The sequence below is a fragment of the Protopterus annectens genome, chromosome 11.part0, assembly GCF_019279795.1.
Source record: "Protopterus annectens isolate FY-2018-M chromosome 11.part0, PAN1.0, whole genome shotgun sequence".
Classification (NCBI taxonomy): domain Eukaryota; kingdom Metazoa; phylum Chordata; order Ceratodontiformes; family Protopteridae; genus Protopterus; species Protopterus annectens.
This window is the reverse complement of record NC_056745.1, coordinates 832,883,432-832,900,975: the sequence shown is the minus strand read 5'-3', so window position 1 is coordinate 832,900,975 and position 17,544 is coordinate 832,883,432. Positions and strand designations below refer to the sequence as shown.

Sequence of the window (17,544 nt, the reverse complement as noted above, 5' to 3'; positions counted from 1 at the left end):
ACAGCAGGTATGCATACCATACAGATCATTTTTGCTGGCTAGAAAGCTATAAAAAGGGGAGAAGATGACAGATGAGTATATGACAGCTGCATGGGAGATTTGAAGTGGGCTATGTTTTGGCAATGTATATTCACAAATCAAATGTAATAGGATGTGCAAAAGAAATGGGGGACTAAATGGGAGACTATTTGGGAAAAGGGTGATGGAAGTATAAAAGTCCTGTTTCGTGGATTCAGAAACAATAAGAAGGAACTGGTAAAAAGATGAAAGAGAAAGCTTCATATTAGCTGGATGGGACACATTGTACATAGTGAAGAACTGGGAAAGGAAGTATAAAGACATAAGACAGAAATAACTGATGGCAGCGAGAGATTAGAAGAATAAGGACTGAATTGAGCAAGTCAGACAAATGATGGCAGGTGGCCTGGATATGTCAGTGAAAGAAGCTGTAGAAAATTAAGGAGATAAAGGGTTTAAGAAATGGATAACTATTTGGTAGAAAGGACAATATCTGCCTGTACAGCAAAGAAGGTAAACAGGGGTAACATACTGTATTCACTTATCCTAGTACAACTGGCCAATACAAAATGGCCAAAAAAAGCCAGAAACATCAACAAAACTGAAATCCTCAAAAACTGAACTATAAAATAACAAAAATAAGCTCTAATATATTAATAAAGGTCACATTCACAACAAAATGCCACCAAACACTTCAAAGCAAATGCTGAGTGGATAACAACTTACTGCATCCCCACTTAGGAAGGTGTGACCCCATACCCCTATTATTTATATATTCTGATTACACTGTCAAAAAACTTCATGAGGAACAGCCCATCAATCTGAAAATAAAACATTCTGTTCAGCTGTAAAACAGAATATTTACCAGTCTACAAGGCTATGTTACTTTCAAATTAAAGTGCACAAATTGCATGAAGGAGTGGCATTTCTCTAATGTAGCTAGAAGTCCCTGTTTTTCAGGAAACTGAAACACTACTTAAAACTGCAGAGAATCAAATGATATACTTACACAGATGGAAATTTCCGAACTAATTTCATCTTCAGTCAATTGAGCTGTTCAGTCTTCTATTTTCAGACAGAACATTTGGTCAAATGACTGCCAGATTACAAATATTAACCCACTGTACTCATATGACTGTAATGGATTCCTGTGACAGACAGAGACTTAAACTGTCAGTTCTGCGTGTCTGAAAAAAATATGATTTTAAAAAAGTACATTTCAAAACTTGCTGTCACACCATTAAGGCATCACATTCTGTGCTTCCCCTGACATGGGAGTGCTGTGCACCCCCATTCCTGCAGCTTATATACACTAGTCCCGAGACAACTGCTCATCAAAGTTTAGGGACTATTGGGGTTACACGGACTACTGCAACCCTAGACTCAGTATACATCCCCTCACATTCAGATTTACAGTTTCACCATACTGAAGATTGCAGTTATGGTCCTCGTAATTCCAGCAGACCCCTGAATGTGATTTGATAGAATAGCATGAAAGGGGTAATGCTGAGGAACCAAATAAAACATGTTTCTGTTTTACCATATAGTAATGAGTTACAATAAAGATCAAATAAGCATCCATACACATTTGCTGTTTATACAATGCTTCCTTCATACACAGCACTGGCAATTTGATCTGCACAATAAATCTGTGATATATTCACTCATGAGATATCACTCTCACACACTGTTCACTAGAAAAAAAAATGAATTACTCTAGCTAGGTCTCATCATCCATCCTCAAACATCAGGTCTGTCAACAGCGTCAAGTGAAACATGATGGGTGGTATAAACGATACAGTTATGTATCTGTCAACAATGCAAAAAGTACTGAGGTATTCTTTAAGAGCTTTTACCACATGTGTTCATGACACAACAAAAGCCAAAATTCATGCTATGACTTTTTTTTTCAGCACACGATAACCTCCACTCACCTGTGAATGACATTAGCCCTGTGTTTTTCATTCCAAAGTCTCCGACTTACTCTGGGTGGTGGACAACTAGGCAGTGGAGGAGGAGGAATGGATGGCAGAGGTGGCAAATCTCTCTTACAAGTTTGTGTCCCAATCAATGGACTTGTTATTTCCTCTCCTTCATGTCTGAAGGTCCGTCTGGGCTTAGGTAATGGATTTATAGAAGGTTTCTTCTGTGGAACTCCTGGTTCTGTATAAACATTTCCAATATTTCTAATTTTATGGTTTGTCCATGAAAGTTTCACATTTTCAAGAGTTCCAAAAATTGGTTCAATAGCTTCAGAGTCTATGTTAAGATGTTTGCGCTTAAGCTCTGAACTAATGGAGTCTGTCTGTGTAATGTTCCTTTTTTCGGTGTCTGCTGCCTCCTGGAGGCACTGAGGTGAGTAGTAATTACCTGGCAATTGTGGTTGTGACTGTACTGGACTTTCCTTTAAGACCTGTTCAAACTTTTTTACGTGGTTTAAGACGGAAGTATTCTCCTTCTGTGGCTCTGTCTTCTTCTCATCATTCAGTACTTTGTTTCTTTCAGTTGATAAACTTATTCTTTCTCCCCTATCAGTTCCTTCCTGTTTTTTTTCAATTCCATTTATTTTGGGCCAGCCAGTATCTTCCTTCCTCTCGTTTTCTTTTCCTGCTTTATTTAGCAGCTCCCTGGTAGCAAGTTTCTTATTTTCAATTTTGTCACCCTCAAAATCTCCCTTTTTCTTTTCGGCAATAAAGGGACACAAAGATTCTTCCTTTTTCATTAGATTTGACTCTTTCCTTTTCAGCACAGGGGATAACGTTTCCCTTTTTCCTTCCCATTCTGAGATCTTTTCTTTGATACTAATATTCTTATTCTTGAAATTTGATTTACTGACAGGTAAGGTTGGGTTCTTTAACTGTTTTTTCACATTAATGCCATGATCCTTGACAGTAAGGTCCATGACAGGTTCCCCAATAGTCAGTTTCTGATTAAGCATATTTTGTGCAAAAGCACGGAGTCCCAACAGAACCAGCCAGTTATCAACAGACTGTAATGGACTTGACAGGAAAATTCCTTTTTCCTGCAGAATTGGTTGTCTTCTTTTAATGCCTTGAGTATAAGTGATGCAGAATTTCTCAAATGCAGAATCACCCAGAAGTTCAGGAGGTGTTTTCACAGGATTTTTTGTGCTCTTTCTAGTAGAAGTAACCCTAAACAAGTACAGAAAGGAAAACAATGTTAAAACAATTAGGGTATATCTAATCTGTCAAAAAAAATCATATGTGTGAGTATTTAATATTTCCTTGGGACTGTATATTAAAAAATGTACATCTTACTATAAAACCTATGCCACCAAAATTCAGAATGTAATAATTAACAAAACTTTCTTCTAAATTCCCCATTCAGCACTGTAGCCTTTCAATGGTGACTTTAAAGTTTGAGTCAAAAACTCTGTGATTGCCTGTTTCTACTTACCTTAAAAGTCACACTAGCTGCCTCTAAGCAAATCCCATTCTCAGAATACTGCACAGCTAAAGTACAGTTGTGTACATTTGCCATAAATGTAGATGTTTGAGTGTATTCACTGTTGCAGTCATCACATTTGGGTTATCTGCCTGCAGGTAGCCCTCAGCTGGCCTGAATACCAGAGTCTTTGGATTTCTGCGTCGGATGCTGTCACTTCTTCCATGACATCAGGTCGTCAGGGGTATAAAACATGCAGCCGACGCCATTACATCAGTTTTTCTTGCCCCAGATGTCAGGTGCCCCCACAATAGGAAGCAATTATATGGTATGGAACACCCCCAGCAAAAAGCAAATACACATGATATAATATATGCCAAACAAGGAGGAAAGGTAAAAGTCAAAAGAAGTCAGGGGGCTGGAGGGAGGGTATCCAGGACTGCAACAGTGAATACACTCAAACATCTACATTTATGGTAAGTGTTCACAACTGCACTATGTTATTTGTGTTTCACTGCTGTAGTCATCACATTTGGGTTGATTCCCAAAGCTAAGGAAGGGTGGAGGTAGTTAAAGAGCATTAGGGCTAGCAATAAGGCCCTGTAAGACTGCTGTGGCAAATCCAGCTCTGGAGTTAGAAAAGATAGCCATGGTAATGCTTGGTGAAAATATGTACAGAGCTCCAGGTTGCAGCTTCCAGGATGTCCCTGGTAGGGACTCCTCTGAGAAATGCAGTAGAAGTAGATGCAGCCATGGTGGAATGTGTTCTTATCCCCTGTGGGGTAGGTTTTCCATGGTGTTTGTAGCAGAAATGGATGAATGTGCTATCCATTTGGAAATGGTTTGCTTTGAAATGGCCTTCCCCTCTGCCCCTGCAGCAAAGCTAACAGCTGGTCAGATTTTCTGAGAGGCCTAGTCCTGTCCAAATAGAACCTAAGCTGTCTGTGTACATACAAAGAATGCAGTATCCTTTGCCCTTTATTCTGAGGATTAGGGAAAAGAAGGCAAATGAATGGACTGGTTTACAGCCATACTAGACACCACCTTGGGCATAACCCTGTCCGCATGGAAGATAATGAAGGGTTCCACTGCCATGAGGGCCTGCATTTCAGACACTATTCTTGCTGAAGTGATAGCTAGAAGTAAAGCTGTTTTCCAAGAAAGGAAATTCAACTCTGCTGTAGCAACTGGTTCAAAGGGGGGGAAGAGTGACTTTTTCCAATACAAAGTTAAGGTCCCAGGCTGGAGTGGGAGCCCTCCCGGGGGGTCTTACATTTCTGGCCCCTCTAAGGAATTGTTTTAGCAGGGGAAGAGAGAAGAGGGGTGGCTCAGTAGTATAATGTGCTGATATAGCAGAGGAATCTTAACTGAAGAGAAAGATAGGCCCTTGTGGAGTATTTCTGTTAAATAATCTAGAATACGAGGTAAGCACTGCACCTTTGTGGCCATCCCATGAGCCTGGCTCCAGGAACAGCATCTTTTCCACTTTCCTGAATAGGATTTTCTAGTACTAGGCCTTCTTGCCTCAAGAATGACATCCAGCACCTGCTTACTGAGGGCTGCTTGAGGTGAGGTCAGGAAATTAGTCAGGCTGCAAGGTTCAGGGTTTAAAGCTGAGGGTGCAGAATCTGGCCCACCTGCTGGGACAGCAGGGAAGGGGTCCGAGGCAGGTGCCAAGGTTGTAGCACTGTCAGACTGCGCAAAAGGGGGAATCAGTGCTGGCGTGAGCAGTATGGTGCAGTGCAATCAGTATTGTCCTTGGCTTGTCCTGTTTGATCTTTAGTAGAACCTTTGAGAAGAGAGGTAGAGTGGGAAAGGCATAAACTGAGAGGCTTTCCCAGGTAAAGGACAGGGCATCCACTTTCCAAGCTTGACTTGGGGAGTTCTGGTGCAGAATTTGTTCAGTTGGTAGTTCTGAGGGGAGGCAAACAGGTCCACCTCTGGTGTCCCCCATTTGTTCCTCAAGGGCTCGAATATTTTGGGTTCCATTTTCCATTCGTGTGGGCCCATGAGACTTCTGCTTAAGTCGTCTGCCAGTGAATTTAGTTTGCCTGGCAGGAATTGAGCTTGTAGGTTAACTTGGTAGCTCAAGGCTGTGTTCCACAGAGCCATGGCTAGTCTGCAGAGTGGATAGGAATAGGTTCCCCCCTGCTTGTTTATGTACCACATAACTGTGGTATTGTCTGTCTTTACCAATAATTGTCCTGTAAGAATAAGGTCTGTGAAGGCTGTCAGAGCATTCTGTACAGCTAACATGTCTTTTTGATTGATATGCAGGTGCATCTGTTTTGAGTTCCATTTGCCCTGAATGCACTGCCCTGCCATGTGAGCCCCCCATGCATAGTCTGATGCGTCTGTTGTTAGGGTTTGGGTGGCAGGGGGTAGAGTGAAAGGGAGTCCCTTGTCGTAGTAGCAGGCCTCTGCCCACTAAAGGAACTCTGCCCTTAGACAAGGAATAATAGGAATTATTGTTTCCAGGTCCTGACTATGTTGACACCATAGACTCTTTAGATACCATTGACGTTTCCTCATATGCAGTCTTGCATATGGAATTAACAGAAGACAAGAGGCCATGAACCCCAGGGCTTGCTGGATTTTCCTTGGAGATAGCTGGGGTTTTTTGGACAGTAGTTTGAAGTAGGTTGTGAGGAATGCCATCTGGGAAGTTGTGTTCAAGCTTGCTCCCAGGAATACAATCTGTTGGCAGGTTAATAGGTGTGATTTCTTCTCATTGATGGTGTACCCCAGTGAAGTTAGAAATTTCTTTACAAATGCCAAGCGCTGTAATTGCAAGTCCTGACTCTCTGCCTGAATCAGGCAATCTTTCAAGTATGGGTAAATTTGAATATTTCTCTGCCTGCAAAATGCAATGGCAGGAGCTAGGCACTTTGTGAATACCCTGGACACAGTAGATAAGCCAAAGGGAAGTGCAGAGAACTGATGGAGCCTGCCCTGAAGCGTAGGAATTTTCTGCAGGATTCCCTTATTGGGATGTGCAGGTAAGCTTCTTTTAAGTCTAGAGTTGCCAGCCAGGCATCCTTGGCTAGCATAGGAAGAAGCTGCTGAAGAGTTAGCATTTTGAATTTTGGAACCACCAGAAAGGTGCTGAGACTAGAAAGGTCCAGGATAGGACGCCAGGAGTTTTCTTTTCTGGGAACCAGGTATAGTCTTGAATAAAAACCTTGTCCCCTTTGTTCTGCTTGGACAGGTTGAATAACCCTGATACTGAGGAGTGAGACCACTTGTTTCTGAGCCTCCGCCCACTGGTTTGGGGGGAGGTCTGGCCATCCACTTGGGGTTGGGAGTGAGTGGAAGTGGAATCTGTATCCTAGGGTAACTATGTTTAAAACCCATTTGTCTTGGGTAATGAGTTCTCAGTTTTTTACATGCAGGTTGAGCTTTCCTCCGAAGGGAACAAGTAGTTGAGCAAGGCTTGGTACAGTTAAGCATAAGTCATTGTGCCATTTTTCCATAGGGGGTGGTTTACTACTCTCTGCTTTGGAAGTGGGGGCCCCCCACTGCTTAGATATGTGCATATCCTAAGACTGAAGTCTTGGTGGTCTGCTGCTCCTGGGTTTGGACTGAGAAGGCCTGGAAGGGACTGGAAAGGACCAATTATTGAAGGCCAATGCCTACTGAATCTAGGTGGCTGTACTTGTAAGAAATCTTTAACAGTTTGCATAGATTTAGCTTTTTCCTCCATCCTTTTGAGGACTTCTTCTGCTTTGTTGCCAAAAAGGCACTCTTGGTGTAAGGGTGCATTCAGTAATTTAGCTTTAACATGATCTGGCAAGTTTGCTCCTTAAGCCAAGCATGCTTTCTAAGTACAGACCCAGTGACAGCAGCCCTGCAAGATGCTTCTAAAGCATCAAAACCACATTGCAAGGTATGTTTACCTACTTGGTCAGCAGAATGCATTAACTCTTGTAAATCCTTGTGTTTAGCACATTCAGGAATCAACATAATTTTTTGTTTAATTAATCCCATAATATGCTGCTGATACTTTAACATATGAAACTGGCAGAAGTATATACCTTCTTACCCCATCTGTCTAAAGCTCTAGAATCCCTATGAGAAGGGGTAGGATTGTTGGCAGTAGTAGCGTTAATGCCTTTTGGTCCTTGGGAAATGGTCTCTGGATCTACAGTAGGATTCTTGAAAAGGAATTTGCAAGAGTCAAGTATTCTGTAGTACCTGTTAGGTTTCCTGGGAGCTGGAGGCAAAGTGTCTGGGGTAAGGCTGGATTCCACGAAAACATAATCTACAATCTCCAGAACAGGAGGGATAGCTAAAGGCCTGTGTTGAGGCAGGTTTAAAAATTCCCTAAGTCTGTTTTTGAACTGAGAATGGTCCTGGCTTTCCCAGCGGAAATGCTCCCTAAGGGTATGCAAGGTTTCACCAAAAGAAAAATCTTCTGGAGAGGAAGCAGAGGTAATGGAATCCTCCGCATCAGAATCCTCATAAGTAGATAAGGGTAAATCTTGATAGTCAGAAGGAACACAGATATCATATTCCTGATCAGAAGAATCAGAAAGAAAATCAGTTTTAGATTTCTTAGAGGGGGAAGGCTGGCCTGAGAATGCACTTTGGTCGGTCTTCTAGGCTTAGTGCGAGCTTTAGGCCTGAGGAATTCAGTATTCTTAGCTTGAAACAAAGTCGTCGGTTTGATATGAAAATCGGTAGGCCTGAACACACCCTCAGAAGCCGGTGCCTGCACAGTGGCTCTGGACCCATGCAAGGTAGAGACATCCCCAGGTTCCACAGTCAAAGAAGCATCTCTCAGCATACCGGACTCCGAATGGGTCTCAGTTGAGGCCTGCGAATCTGTAGTAGCGGGTAACAGGGGCTGCGAAAGTGCCTCACCGAGTACCAGCGGACTGGGGACTAGCTTATCAGAAGTGTTGCCGGCAGTTTTGGACCTATGCGGTCTGTCTCTGTCTTTATCCTTACGTTTTTTCAGAAGATCGGTAGTCAGATGGCTTAACGAAGCCATTTAGGAGTACGGAGATCGAGAATTAAAAGTATTTAGCTACAAAAAAGTACAGTTTTGTACCTACCATAAATGTAGATGTTCGAGGATCCACATTGCTGCAGTCCTAACTATTGGGTAGTCCGCTGTCCAGTCGGCCCGAATACCAAAGTATATGGTCAGGCGCATTAGACTGACGCCAGTACGGCAGGGTACTAATGCGCATGACCGACGTCATATCCTCAGTCTTTTCTTGCCCCAGATGTCAGAAGACCCTGAAATGATAAGGCCAAAAACCAAAAACTCCCAACATACCGGCACCAAAATATATATATATATACAAAATATACAAAATTAGCAGAATATAACCTCACCTACACAACCACCCCTAAACACAGAGGGGAAGGAGGGAGGGTAAACTGCAGCAATGTGGATCCTCGAACATCTACATTTATGGTAGGTACAAAACTGTACTATGTTCTTCATTCCACATTGCTGCAGTCCTAACTATTGGGTAGAATCCCAAAGCAGAGGTAAGGGAGGCTGGCAAATCATAAGGAAGCAGGAACTGACAACATGCCCTGCAAAATAGCTGTGGCAAAACCAGCCCTAGACTTAGAGTAGAGAGGAAGGTGATAATGCTTAGAGAAAGTATGCACTGAACTCCAAGTAGCTGCCTCCAAAATATCCTTAGTTGCCACCCCTCAGAAATGCTGTTGAAGTGGCAGTAGCCCTAGTGGAATGAGGCCTAATCCCAGCTGGAATCTCCTTGCCATGATGGGAATAACAAAAGGTAATGCAACACCCAATCCATCTAGAAATAGTTTGTTTTGACACAGGCTTGCCCTGAACTCAAAGCAAAAGAAACAAACAACTGCTGAGACTGCCTAAAATCCTTAGTCCTGCTCAAATAATAACGCAATTGCCTGTGTACATCTAAAGTGTGCAAAATCTTTTCCCTTTATTTTGGGGATCTGCATAAAACGTAGGCAAATGAATAGTTTGGTTTAAAGCCACACTAGAAACCACTTTAGGCATAAAGGAAGGATTAGTACGCAATGATACCCTATCCTTATGAAAAATCAAAAGGCTCAACCGCCATAAGGGCCTGTAACTCAAAAACGCTTCTTGCTGAAGTAATGGCCAACAAAAAGCAGTCTTCCATGACAAGTATTTCAGTTCAGCAGTAGCTGCAGGCTCAAAAGGTTGTAGAGTAAGTTTCTCCAACACAAAATTGAGATCCCAAGCAGGAGTAGGAGCTCGGGGTCTTATATTCTTTGCCCTCTAAGAAATTGCTTGAACAAAGGATGTGAAAACAATGGTGGGTCACAATCATAGTGAGCTGAAATTGCTGCAGCATGAATCTTAATGGAAGAGAAAGACAAACCTTTGTCCAATAACTCAGTAAGATATTGAAGAGCCACACTCAAATTAGGCTCTGAAATCTCCAAATTCTTTGCTGCAGTCCAAAATAAAATCTCTTCCATTTTTCTGACACTTTCCTTGTACTAGGTCTTCTGGCTTCCATAATCACATTTAAAACTTGTTGAGGAAGTTGAGACCTGCTGTCTTTCAAAACAGAATATGCCAGGCTGTTAGATGAAGAGAGTGAAGCTTGACATTGAGCAGACGTCCGTCCTTCTGAGACAACAGATGTGGAATCAAGGGTAAAGGCCATGGAGGCTTCTTTACCAGACTCCTCAGTAATGGGTACCAGTGCTGCCGAGGCCAATCTGGAGCTATTAAAATCATCCTTGGCTTGTCTTGTCTGACCTTTAGAAGCACCTTTGGAAGAAGAGGCAGAGGTGGAAAGCATACACATGAAGATTTTTCCAACTGACAGAAAGAGCATCCACTTTCCAAGCTGTGTGATGAAACCTCTTTGTGCAAAACTTTGGCAGCTGGTGGTTTAGTGGAGAAGCGAACAGATCTATGTCTGGAGTTCCCCAGGACACTGTCAACCTTTGAAATACATGAAGATCCAGTTTCCACTCGTGGGGATCCATGATTTGTCTGCTTAACACATCTGCTAAGGAGTTCTGTGCTCCGGCAGAAACCTTGCCTGAAGAGTTAGTTGCAAGCTGAGCGCAGTCTCCCATAAAATCATTGCTTGCCTGCACAATGGGTAAGAATGTGTTCCCCTTGTTTGTTGATGTACCACATGACAGTTGTGTTGTCTGTTAGAATCAACACCTGCCCTGGAAGAAGTAACTCCTTGAAAGCCATTAATGCAAACTGGACTGCTAACATCTCCTTCATGTTGATATGTAGATGCTGTAGTCTGGCAGGCCACTTGTCTTGTATCCACTTTCCATTTAGATGAGCTCCCAAGCAATGTCTGAGGCATCTGTCGTTAGAATTTGACTCGCCTCTGGCCGGGTCACAGAGAGTCCCTTGTTTAGGTGACATTCCTGAGCCCACCACAAAAATTCCTTTTGAATGCAAGGTATTATTTGAATGACAGTGTCCAAATCCTGGCAGTGCTGTGTCCATACATTTTGAGATACCATTGTAGCTTCCTCATATGCAGTTTGGCATTGGGAAGCACCAGAATACAAGATGCCATGAACCCTAAGGCTTGAAGGACTGTCCTTGCAGTCAGCCCGGACTGAAGAGATAGTTGATGGAAGTAACTGGAAAGATTCTTTGTTTGTCCGGGGTTAAAAGGCCATCTGGGCTGCTGTATTCAGTCTCACACCCAGAAAGCACATGTCTTGAGAGGGTACTAGACTGGACTTTATTTCGCTCACAGAATACCCTAGGCATCTTAGCACTGCTATGACATATTCCAAATGCTGTAGAAGGTCTTCCTTTTCTTGAGCCAGAATCAGGCAATCGTCCAAGTAAGGATAGATTTGAATTCCTTTTAGCCTGAAGTAAGCTATCACTGGAGCCAGAACCTTTGTGAATACTCTGGGCAGTAGATAAGCCAAAGGGCAATGCAGAGAACTGATAATGAGAATTTCCAGCTCGAAACGCAGATACTTTCTGCAACTTAGTCTTATAGGCACATGAAGGTAAGCTTCCTTGAGATCTAAAGTTACCATCCAGTGATCTTTGCCCAGCAGAGGTAAAAGCTGTTGTAACGTCAACATTTTGAACTTGGGAATGTCCAGATAAGTGTTGAGGATAGATAAATCCAAAATTGGTCTCCACGTGTTCCCCTTCTTTGGTACTAGGAACAGGTGAGAATAAAATCCTAGGCCCCTTTCTGGCACAGGAACCGCTGAATGGCCCCTATTTGGAGTAACTGAGAAATTTGCTTGTGAGCCTCTTGTCTTTGTAGAGGAGGAATGTCTGGCATGCCTTTGAAAGGAGGCAAGGTATGGAAATAAAACCTGTAACCGTGGTGAATGATATCCAGAACCCATCTGTCTTGGGTAATTAAATCCCAATTTTCTTTGAAAAGAGACAGTCTTCCTCCCAACGGTGCTGCCAGGCGAGAATGAACTGGCAGCTGAAAAGGCAGGTCATTGGGTCTGCTTACGAAAGGACTGACCCCTGCCCTCACCAGAAGTCTGAGCAGGGGAACTCCCTGTTCTAGGCCTAAAAGAACCCTGAGCTCTGCCCCTACCACGCCTAGACCTACCCCTAGACTGGGAATCATAAGCAGGATAAGTCCATCCCTTAGCAGGCCAATTTCTACTAAACTTCGGAGGCTGCACCTGCAAGAAATCTTTAACAGTTTGCATAGACTTAGCCTTGTCCTCCATTTTCTTCAAAACTGCTTCTACAGGCGAACCAAACAACACATCAGACTGCAAGGGAGCATCCAAAATCCGTGTCTTAACATGCTCAGCTAAATTCTGATCTCTCAACCAGGCGTGCCTCGAAGAACAGAACCAGTGGCAGCCACCCTGGAGGAGGCCTGCACAGCATCAAAACCACATTGCAAGGAATGTTTACCCACCTGTTCAGACACATGAACTAAATCCTGCAACTCTTTACATTCAATACCTTCCGCCAGAGCATCCACCTTAGATTTCAACTGTGAAAGAAGATAATTCTGATATTTTAACATGTGAAACTGACAATTCAACGCCCTCATGGCTAAAGTGGAAGAAGTATACACTTTCTTTCCCCATCTATCCAAAGCCCTTGCCTCTTTATCAGGAGGGACAGGATTTTTAACAACTGAGGCCTTCACACCTTTAGGCCCCTGAGAGACAGTTTCGGGTCTGCCCTAGGACTCTTAAAAGATACTTATGAGCTTCAGGCACCCTATAATACCTATCCGGTTTAACTGGGGCAGGAGGCAAAGAATCAGGATTCAGGAAGCCTCTGCAAAAACATCTTCCACCACATTCAAAACAGGAGGTATAGCTAAAGGCCTATGCTGGGGTAAAACAAGAATTCCTAAGCCTTTTCCTGGAATCAGAGAAATCTTGACCTTCCCATTTAAAATGCTCCCTCATGGAATGCAGAGTCTCTGAAAAAGAAAATCCTCAGGAGGGGAAGCTGAAGGAGTAGAATCATCCACATCAGAATCAGAATAAGGAGGGTACTCCTGCAAGTCTTCAGCCGAAGACTCAGAAGCCTCCGAGCATTGCTCAAAACTCTCAAACTCAGGTTCCACCCTAGGCCTCTTATCAGGAGGGGGCATAGAACCCCTTATCATAGTAATCAAATCCTCTGCCATTTTAAGCATATGTTTCTTAGGCAAAGACCCTGAAGCACTAGGAGAAACCCCCACTGAAGCAAAACTCGGCCTGCCCCTCAAAGCAGCCTTGGAAACAGAAGGGGAGGCCCTGACCACCCTAGGAAGAGAGGGAAGAACAGCCACCTGAGAAGCCCCCTCAGCCTGGCCTACTTCCTGAGAGGATACATCCTGTAACAGTAAAGTCTCTCCCTGAGACTCCAAAGAAACACCTGGCAAAACCTCCGGCTCCACTGAGCCCTCTAAAGAACCGACGTCTGGGACTGTCGGTTCTTCCACTCTAGGCTTTGCTGTTTTGTCCTTGCGCTTTTTAGCGAAGCCAGCGCCGGAGCATCCGGCGGCATTTTATAATTACAACACTTCCCAAACACTAACCTGGCACAGTCTAACCTTCTCTTAATAGTGCGTTTGTTAAATCTAGCACAAGAGCGCATCCAACAACGTCGTGCTCAGGCCCTAAACAAGGTATACACAAAGTATGGTAATCCCTATGAGGTATCTGTTTCCCAAAAGAAATACAGTTATTCACTTTTTCTGACTTCCGGTTAAATACTGAGGCAAGAAAAACCAAAATATTCCCCAACGGGGTACTTAGCCAACTTTGATTCGGTCTGAAACTCTGGCTTCAGAAACTTTCAGAACGCCAACCTGCACTCGCAAAATTGCTTCTGCATCGGACCAAAAAGACTGAGGATATGACGCGGTCATGCGCATTAGTACCCTGACGCCTGACCGACGTCAGCCATATACTTTGGTATTCGGGCCGACTGGACAGCGGACTACCCAATAGTTAGGACTGCAGCAATGTGGAATGAAGAACATCAGCCTGACAACGAATAGTTCAGGCATTGAACAAGGCACAAAACCGACAGTGAGGGACGTCGTGGTCTGGACCTAAACAGGTGATGCGATAAGAATGAAAATCTCTATAAGGTATTTGCTTTCCACAGGCAAGACAATTGTTAATTTTTCTGACATCAATTAGGGCAAGAAAAAAGGATCCCCAATGGGGTACTTATTTTTTTGAAGACTTCAGGTCTGAAACTCGAAAATGAAAATTTCAGGAGTCGACCGACTGGCACTTGTGAACTGCTTCTGCTTCGGGCACCGCACGGCAAGAAAGACTGATGTAAAGGCATCGGCTTCATGTTTTATACCCCTGATGGCCTGACGTCATGGAAGACGCGACAGCAAACAAAGCAAAAATCCAAAGACTCTAGTATTCAGGCCGGCTGAGGGGTACATGCTGGCAGATAACCCAAATGTGATGACTGCAACAGTAAAACACGAAGAACATCTCACTCCTTACAAGCAGCAGACATGTCATCAGTGTATTTGCTTACAAAAAAAGCACTATAACTTGTTTGTTTTAAACTGAGATCTGACTCAGGTTTGTGTGGCTATTCATTTCTAATGGCTATGATGCAGTAAATTGCATTGAGTCAGGAATATTTCATCTCCAGGGCAGATTACACCTTCAACTTTAACATGTAAAAAGAGCCTGAATCTAGTTGTGTTCTGACATGTAGTCCTGTAATATCTTCCAAAACTAACGGTTGCAGGAAACATGACACTCCAGTCTGATACTAACTAGCAATTCTTCGGCCAATGTGTTAGTGTGCATGTGTCTGTCTGTCTGCCCTGTGAAGTTAGTCATGTGTGTGTGTGTGTGTGTGTGGGGGGGGGGTAATGTGAAGCTGGACATGTAGCCAATCATTACCTTAGTCATGATAACAAAGGTCCATTTTTGAAAGCTGTGCATTCTGCTGTATTGTGGCATATCCCAAGTTTTGCACAGGCAAACAGATGCCTAAACTAACATGTAAGTAATAGACATTCTGACATGTTGCAATTTTTTATAAACCTGTCGTCAAAGCCAATGGAAGAATGACGGCTCCCTGAGCAGCAGCAATGCAACAGTTATCATACTGCTTTGCTGATTTTGTTCTCATTGGTTACACGATCTTCAATAAGTGACATCCAGAGATGGAGAAGACAGACAGACAGCAAGAGAGAGAGTGAGAGATGACAGGCAAAGACAAAATAGGATAAATTGTGAAAGAATCCCTAATCTTTTTTTAATACTAGTTGTCTAGCTGAGACAATGAAAGCAGGCCATTAAAAACAGGCCCCATTCATCTAACTATGATGCATAAAGCTTGGAAGCCGTTAATAAAGTGAGGAGGGCCTACAAAAGGGTAAGTAAGTGTGCCTTGTCTTGAAGATGGAAGAGTTTAGATTCTGTTCATAGGCAACAGCCTAACTACTTAGACACACAACAGCTACTGAGTAAACAGCCATTTATTGAGATGGGAGCAAGTTCTTCAGCAAGACGCAATCATGTTACATCCCACATGCAACATGAACGTATGGGACACCGAGCAAACAAACATTACAGTGTCGGTATAGTTATCCAGTGCAGAAACAGAACAAAAGCTGTTACTAGGTGAACCTGACATAAAAGTCTTTGTATCATGAGTCTCAGCCATTACTAAGTGTGTCACTTTCATCATTACAAAGGTTGCTCTTCAAATTATGCACTGCACATATTGTTTAAAACTATTATGTAATCATGTTATTTCCTTTGTTCAAACATGCTTGTGATGATTGCTGAAATAAGTACACTTGCTTTTATGTATTTTTTAACACTGTAATTTATATCTAATTGGCCTGGCTTGTGGCTGAAAAGGGTATGTTGACCAGTCTGTTTACCAAGTTAAAAAATGTGACAGAATATGTGAATAAATAAATGAATAAGTGAATAAACAGATTAATTTTTCTATAAAAACTTGTGAGGGACGTTCCCCTTTTAAAAACTGTTCAGGTTTGTTGGAGTTCTGGTTCTAAAGATGCTGCCTTACAAGAATTAATCAGGGAGGTATAGCCATAGGCTTACGAGGCTCTCATCCCAGAAGGACTAAGTACATTCTGTGTGATGTAGATGCCTCTTGGAATTATGAGTTAAATTACTCTCTCATGAGGGAGGATGGTCTCAGAATGAAAGATGCTGTGGGGGGAAGACCTAAGAAAATGTCCTTATCTGTATCATAACCAAAGGGGAGGAAAGCTAAGACCTATAATCAAGTTCCTCTTTTTCCACAAATTCAAAGGTGTCCAAGTCCCTTACTGAACAGACATCTCTGTTTCTTTTTAAGGAAGAAACTCCTGACATATGGTTGGGTTGGGTCTAGCTGCAGCCTTTCAATAAACTGGAAGTAGTCCTGATCTATTGTGAAGCAATCCTGGCAGGAAGGCTGGGGGAAAACATCCACCATCAGGCAGCTGCTTGTCATGGTGGACATCCTGCTTTTTTGGTCACAGGTATCTCTGTCTTAACAATGCAGATGTCTCTACCACTGTTATGGTGGAAATACCAACTTTTCCTTCTGTAAATATTTAACAGTGTTCCAGTTTGCATACATGGGAAATCCGGAAATGAAGTTCAGTTCAGATGTATAAGTTTGCCTCCAGAGAGCCACTATCAAAGACCTCAGCAGTAGCAGGCATCTGGGCCAGGGGGTTGCAAAGGCACCTCTGTGGTTCCAGTAACTGCAGACTGTGAATGACCAGATGAACATGGCACTTAGAAGTCTCCTTGCTCATCTTTTTATCAACTCATTTCTACCTGTCTAACAATTTCTTTTTCTTAGACTGGATCATAGGATCAGATGATGTTACTAGGCTAATGGCCCTAGAGCCTTTTTAAACCAAGCCATTCATGCCCCAATTTTTCCAATTATCAATGCCCACAGACTACAAAGGCTTTGGTATATGCCTGTGCCTTAGGGCATCTACAAGCTGTCACTGCCCATAAGGATGTATGTTAGGCATGGATAACCCCTCAGTAGTCTTTAAGAGACCAAGTACAGGGACAGTGCTTTGAGACAGTCAGCCCAATGTTATTTATTCTTTTAGTGAGGATTTTCTGTGGCCACTCCATCCATGCTATCCTACTGCTGTGAGTCAGCAGATATAGTAGATTGCTGGATAAGGGCCATGAGTTTCTTTTTTTGTCCTGGAATTCTTGAAAATCTGTCTTCCTTCTTCTGACAGATCTCTGAGTAAATCTCTAATAAAACAGACAAGTAGGGATGTAAAGTCCTAAACTTAAACCTAAACTATATACAAACCAAGTGTATAGGATCTATTACATGTACTTATTAGTTTTCAGTGGGGTGGACATACCATGTACCACTGGATAGAAAATTATTTTGTGTGTGTGTAAACACAAAAAACAGACTGGTTTCGGCCCAATGGCCTTTTTCAATGAATAACACAGTCAGTTCAACCACCACATTATATACAAAGCATAATGGAATAATTGATCATGCATTAAACAATTATAAATGTTCATTAAGGCCAGGTGGAAATAATCCTCCCAGTTTCACAATCCAAGATTTTTCTTTTCTGTTTAACAATTTATGCCAACCTGTTTTCAGGGATCTATGTCCCAAAATTCTATCAATAATAATGAATTTAAAAGATGCTGTCTTAT

General features: G+C 42.7%; 1 protein-coding gene across 6 annotated transcripts in view; it reads right to left on the bottom strand.

Moving 5' to 3' along the window:
• DENND2A (DENN domain containing 2A) overlaps positions 1-17,544 on the bottom strand; it is a 2,268,767-nt gene that overhangs the window by 1,621,997 nt on the left and 629,226 nt on the right. For all 6 annotated transcript variants that reach the window (XM_044088248.1, XM_044088247.1, XM_044088242.1 and 3 more), the window contains one exon: positions 1,953-3,170. In XM_044088248.1, coding sequence (XP_043944183.1) covers positions 1,953-3,170 — 1,218 coding nt within the window. The remainder of the gene's footprint in view (positions 1-1,952; positions 3,171-17,544) is intronic.